Source organism: Physeter macrocephalus, chromosome 21 (genome assembly GCF_002837175.3).
Source record: "Physeter macrocephalus isolate SW-GA chromosome 21, ASM283717v5, whole genome shotgun sequence".
Classification (NCBI taxonomy): Eukaryota; Metazoa; Chordata; class Mammalia; order Artiodactyla; family Physeteridae; genus Physeter; species Physeter macrocephalus.
The window spans coordinates 98,830,919-98,837,277 of record NC_041234.1 but is presented as its reverse complement, the minus strand read 5'-3'; the positions used below and the strand labels follow the sequence as shown (position 1 = coordinate 98,837,277).

Here is a 6,359-nt window from a genome sequence, read left to right as displayed (position 1 = left end):
GGACAGCGCCTAGGAACAGGGAGGAAGCTGCCCCTCCCCTTGACTCTTCCTCTCCACCTTCTTAGGGCTCTGAGTTACAATGGGAGCGAACAAGTCCAAGGAACACCCCTTCTCCCATGTCAGCTCAGCCTGCCATGTTCTCAAGGTAGTACCTGATCAAAGTGTCCCAGACATCTCCCTGACCAGAGTGTGGGGACCCGGGGATCTGCATTCGGAAGACATCCTTCAGGCCACTGCACTGCTGGAGCTCAGAGACCTCAATTTGAGGAGAAAAAATATATGTACATCTATTTGGTTGAAACTGTTTAAGTTAAAGCAGAGGGGCTGCCCGGCTGCTCTCCTAAGAGTGGCAAAATATCCCGAGTCATTTAGTGGGGATTTAGGTCAGGAGTACGTGGCCAGCTCGGGGTCCTGGAGCGAGGCACCCAGCACATCCCAGGCCCAACAAATCCATCCCCGCAGCCGGCATCCTCCCTCCCACCAGCTCCCCTCCCGCCCCTCCCGCCGCCTCCGCCCCCTCACACTCGCCCCCCGCGTCGTCCTCGTCCCACGCCGACTTCGCTCCCGCCGGGCCGCCGGCCGCGCTTCCCGCCCTCGCTTCGATTCGCGCCGCCGCCACCCTCGCCGCCGAGCGCCGACCGCGCTCCGCTCCCCCCGGCCGCCTCTCGTCGCCCGGCCCGGCCGCCCTCGCCTCAGTCGCCGCCGCCGCCGCGGTCCGGACTCGGTCGGCTCCGCGCCCCGCGGCCGCCCCGGTCCCCCGCCGCCGCCGCCGCCGCTCGCCCGCCGCCCACTATGGCCCTGAGGCAAACAGGTAGCAGGAAGCGAAAAGCGCCGGCGCTCGAGGCGGCCGCCGCGGGCTCGTTGTCGATGGGCTCGGCGGCGGCGGCGGCGGCGGACGGGCACGGGCCGTTGCCTCCCAAGAAGCCCAAGCGGCCGGCGGCGCGGCGCTCGCTGCTGCACTACCTGAAGGGACGTGAGGTGGGCGCGCGGGGCCGCGCCGGGCTCCCGGGCTTCGAGGGCGAGCTGCGCGGCTACGCGGTGCAGAAGCTGCCCGAGCTGCTGAGGGAGCGCGAGCTGGCGCTGGGCACCCTCAACAAGGTGTTCGCGTCGCAGTGGCTGAACGCCAGGCAGGTGGTGTGCGGCACCAAGTGCAACACGCTCTTCGTGGTGGACGTGCAGTCGGGCCAGATCACGCGCATCCCCCTGATGCGCGACCGCTGGCCCGGGTCGGCCCGCGCCCAGCCGAGCTGCGGCATCCACGCCATCCAGCTGAATCCCTCCAAGACGCTTCTGGCCACCGGGGGCGAGAACCCCAACAGCCTGGCCGTCTACCAGCTGCCCACGCTGGACCCCGTGTGCCTGGGCGACCGCCACGGCCACAAGGACTGGATCTTCGCCATCGCTTGGATGAGCGACACGGTGGCCGTGAGCGGCTCCCGCGACGGCACCGTGGCGCTCTGGAGGATGGATCCCGACATGTTCCACGGCAGCATCGCCTGGCACAACGACGCGGGCCTCCCCGTGTACGCCCACATCCGTCCCAGGGACGTGGAGACCATCCCCAGGGCCAGCACCAACCCCAGTAACCGCAAGGTGCGGGCCCTGGCCTTCAGTGGCAAGAACCAGGAGCTGGGAGCCGTGTCCCTGGACGGCTACTTCCACCTGTGGAAAGCCCGGAGCAACCTGTCCAGGCTGCTGTCCATCAGGCTGCCCTACTGCCGAGAGAACGTGTGCCTGACCTACTGCGATGAGTTGTCCCTGTACGCGGTGGGCTCCCAGTCCCACGTCTCCTTCCTGGATCTGCGCCAGGGTCACCAGAACATCCGGCCCCTGTGCTCCCGAGAGGGCGGCACGGGTGTGCGCTCCCTGAGCTTCTACCAGCACATCGTCACCGTGGGCACGGGCCACGGCTCCCTGCTCTTCTATGACATCCGCGCGCAGAAGTTCCTGGAGGAGAGCGCCTCGGCCAGCGCGCGCTGCTCTCCGGGGCCCGCAGGGAGGAAGCTCAAGCTCACCTGTGGCAGAGGCTGGCTCAACCACGATGACCTGTGGGTGAACTACTTCGGTGGCATCGGCGAGTTCCCCAACGCACTCTACACTCACTGCTACAACTGGCCCGAGATGAAGCTCTTCGTCGCTGGGGGGCCTCTCCCTTCCGGCCTCCACGGAAACTATGCAGGCCTCTGGAGCTAAGGATGGCCTCCGTGTCCTCAAAGTGCCCAGATACACCTTCCAGTCCCCTCTCGCTTTCCTCCTTCACTCTGTGTTTGTGCTTTCACTCTGTGTGGCTTTTATCTTCCAGGTGGAAAGGGTCCAACTTACCTCTGCTCGGTGTATTAGGCAAAGAGAGAGAAAGAAAGAGAGAGGGCGGGCTAGAGAGTGAGGTGTCCTTCAGGCAGTCAAAACTTTGCTTTAATACTTTTCTACACCTGTCCAACACTATTGTTTTGAATTATACACAAATTTTTGACTACTTCTTAGATCTGTTCACTCTTTGAGTCATTTTACATATTCTCTCTCTTGAAGGCCAGGCAGTCATGATTTTACAATTATGTGTATTTTCTTTTTCTTTTATTATTTTTTTGTTACTAGTATTACGATGATGCTGTTTTGGTTATTTTTCATTGCAGATATATGGTATATTAAGAACACTCTTAAAAACAGTTTGTACATCTGTTCTGGAAAGCTAGCTGTCGTTTTATAGCATTGTTCCAGTGGGAGGCTACATTCCAAGTTCTAGATTACCGGCTTTTGGAAGCATTCCATTTGCAAATTGTAGTCTTCATGTTTGTAGTTTGTAAGTTGTTGGTGCTAAACACGCTTTTTAAAAACTTCATTCACTTTGAAAAAATAGTTGTTATACAATCTTGTTTTTTGTACCAGAATCTCATTTGGTCAGAACACTTTAGGAACGCAGCGGTTCTGCTGATTGAATGTTCAGAGTTAATCTGAAAACCTAATCAATCTTTTTCTCCTTAAACCCTTATTTAAGTTTTCCTGACCTGTTGTTAAATAGATAAGTGAATATGTATTTTTTCACTTCTTGCCTTAGTACTATTAAGACTTGTGAGTATATTTGAATGTTTGTTAAGGAACTTGCAGAGTTTCAGTGCCATCATTCAAAACAGGGATTCCAAGTGTGAAAATGTAGAACGTATTGCAGGCTGGGCAGAATGTATACTGATGCAGGGTATAGACTGGATATTTTTGCTGTTGCTGTTTTCAATACCAAATATTATATTTGAACACACTTAAATTTTCTAATTCTCCTTAACAGTTAAAGTCACAGGAAAAAATTGCAAAAAAGGAAAATAAGCCCGTCCCAACTCCTTCTGAAAAAGATTCTTAATTTGTAAAGTCCAATTTATTAAGATTTAATTTTGTCAATTTCAAAGATTCTTACCTAAAGTAGAATAAATATATTGTTAAAAAGTAGTGATGTTATGACCCTCAATATAATAATATACGATTATCAAGGACACAGGAAGTTTATCTCAAGAAGATGGGGCGGAAAATAAAAGTAAATGGGATTAGGTTGAAGAAAAGTATCGATACTTTGGAGCATAGACAAATACAAAGCACGGATTGTTAGGAAAACAGGTTGTACTTCTCCATATGTGAGAATATTGGAAGTGAGAAGGGAGACTGGCCCTTCCTCACAACTGGCCAGGTTGTGCTGACCTTGCATTAGTATTGTGGCATGTCTGTTTTTCCTTAAATGTTTTGGCACTCAGATGCTGGCTTGGTGTCCACTACATGCTGTTCAATTGCAAATCTGAAGCAACTGAGTAATATACTGAGTGGTACTAAAAGGGAGTTAAGAAACACAGGAAAAAAAGCAGTTTTTGTTTACAGAGATTGTTTTAACAGGTTTATATAGTTGTGGTTATATAGCAGTAAAATGTATTTGTGTGCATGTATGTGTCTCCAGCTCAGTTTTAAGTGTCTTAAGAGCAGAGAATGTAAGTGTCATCTTTATATTCTCACATTTCTCCACTAATGCCTAGCATATAGGCAATCAGTAAATATTTACTGAATGAATGTATTTGCCCCTGGAGACCTAAAGTTCAAGGCTATGAAAAAATAAGTAAATGCATAAATAAGAGTAAAAATTTTACTCATAAATAGTTTGGAATATTGTTGTTTTCCTGCCTTTTTACCATAAAATTTGCCCTAATTCATTTCTAGGTCAGGCCGTGGTGCTTATCCATTCATAAACTTTCCATATGTGATACCAGAAGATAAAGGAAAACGTATACATTTTAGATGGCACTGGAATTTAGTATTTCCACCTGCAAATACTTAAATTTGAAGATTCCTTTAAAATATTTTGTTTTTTACAAAATTAGTTTTGAAAGATCTTTTTTGTAGGCAGTTTCTCTTTTTACTTCGTGTGTGTGTGTGTGTGTGTGTGTGTGTGTGTGTGTGTGTATTTGCTGAAAACTTTTTCAAACATTACCCAAGAACGTCACCAAAGTATTCACTGCCTGTCTTCTTGTAGGTTATAGGGTATTTTTATGTCATCGTTTTGTTTTTGATTTTGTCATCGTTTTGGGACATTGGGAGAACATTTTCAGAGGAAATGACGCTTTCTACGTGACGTATTTTCAAGAAATAGAAGGAACATCTCTACCCTGATTTGTTCTCTGGCTTAGCCCTTAACTTCATCACTGACTCACTGTTAACTTTCTCATAATTTAGGGTGTATCTCCTTGATGCCAAATCACATGACTAGCCTTTTAAAAAACTAGATAGCCTAACTCTGTACGTATTTATATTAGTAGAAGTTTAATTCTTTTGAAATATTTTCTAGTTCTGGGTCAAAGTGATCTACAGAAGTACAATTAATTGTGTAACCTGTGAGTATGAAATAATTGAAAATGTAATTGTAATTGAAAAAGTAACCATGCCAGCATTTCAAGGAACCCATGCATATAGTTCACTTAAAATAAACAATGGAATACATGTCTCTAAGTACAAATTACCCATCACTGTTGCCTGAAAAACGTTAGTTACTTATAACAATGCATAAAAAAAAAGATTAATTCCATTTATCCCTAACTACATATTCATATATTCCTCCCCAAGTTTGTTCTTCCCCTTTACTATATGGATGAGATAATTTCTAAATTTTCTTTAAAGGGGGGAGAAAGAATTTACTAATCAAGGATATCCACTGAAATAAATTGAGATGACTACTCTGGAAAAAATTTATCTGTTAAATATACTCTAGCATTAATGATAAACAGTGTTGAATTCTCCAGAGGTTGATTTTTATCCAACTGTACTCCGTGTTGAACAAGTTGTCAAAAATTTTCCATTAATTGCTAATTTAGAGTGATTTTAGAAAGCAATTCACAAAGCCCTCCCGAATGTTTTACTGACAGCTGCCTAATCTCTGCAAGTCTTGGGTAACCTAGCTACATTAAACATGTCACTATATGAGCCGCTCAGGGATGCAGTTCAGTGAGAACGACATGTACTAAAGTCAAAGAAAGGCTGCATAGGCCATAGGTGTTTGCTTTAAGGGGTGTTATTTTAAGAGCTGCTGAAAGGGCTGCCTAAAAGTATTTCCCACTACTGGCCTGCTGCAAACCCAGGAATATCGATCATTGGAGTGTGGTATCATCGAAAGGGCAGTGTGGCCACAGGACGTTGCCATGACCCTCAAGTCTCAGCTCAGACCTACTGAAACAGAATTTCCTTGTAAAAACACCATTTTATTTGAGTGTTTTTAAATTAATCCATTCAGACACAAAAATGAGACAGCAACAATGAAACAGGACATCTGCCATAAAGTTTTATGATGTAGCAAAGGCAAAAGATACCTAATTCATTAATTATAAAAATTCACTAATGACAAGACAAAGTAAATATTGTATTAAGGGTATATAGTATGTACAACGAGAATATGGAGCGAGTAACAATTAAGTCTGCTAGAAAGGTCATTGAGAGCTCCCAGAAGAGTCAATACTTGAGCTGGGTCTGGCAAGTAAAATAAGAGTGGGCAGAGTTAATACTGGTTTGAAAGTACATTGTGAGTGCCTGGCATGTATGAGCACGGACATGTATACATACGGGACTGTTACAATTTGACCTTGTGAAATTTGAAGTGCCTGTGGTATTTCTAGATAGAAATGTCTGGTTGGTAGTTAGAAATATGATTCTGAAGCTCAGAAGAGAAGTTAGGACTAGAGCTACAGATGTGGGAATCATCGCTATAGAAATGGTACTTGGGAGAGGCTGGGAGGGGTGTACTATCTCAGAAGCAAGGTCTTCTGGTTCTCATTCCAAAACCCACCTATATTTAATAGGTCTGCACATATATATATACATATGCATTACTATATGTCTGGCAC

The 6,359-nt window shown here is 46.6% G+C and overlaps 1 protein-coding gene across 1 annotated transcript; it reads left to right on the top strand.

Moving 5' to 3' along the window:
• Nucleotides 1–792: 792 nt before the first annotated feature.
• On the top strand, nucleotides 793–2,193 carry LOC112066139 (DDB1- and CUL4-associated factor 12-like protein 2). The gene has a single exon (XM_024128229.1). It carries the CDS (start codon nucleotides 793–795, stop codon nucleotides 2,191–2,193), a length of 1,401 nt encoding a protein of 466 aa, XP_023983997.1.
• The last annotated feature ends 4,166 nt before the right edge of the window (nucleotides 2,194–6,359 follow it).

Bases quoted from the DNA above. Each gene is read 5' to 3' on its own strand.
- LOC112066139 (XM_024128229.1), top strand. From the start codon at position 793: ATGGCCCTGAGGCAAACAGGTAGCAGGAAGCGAAAAGCGCCGGCGCTC.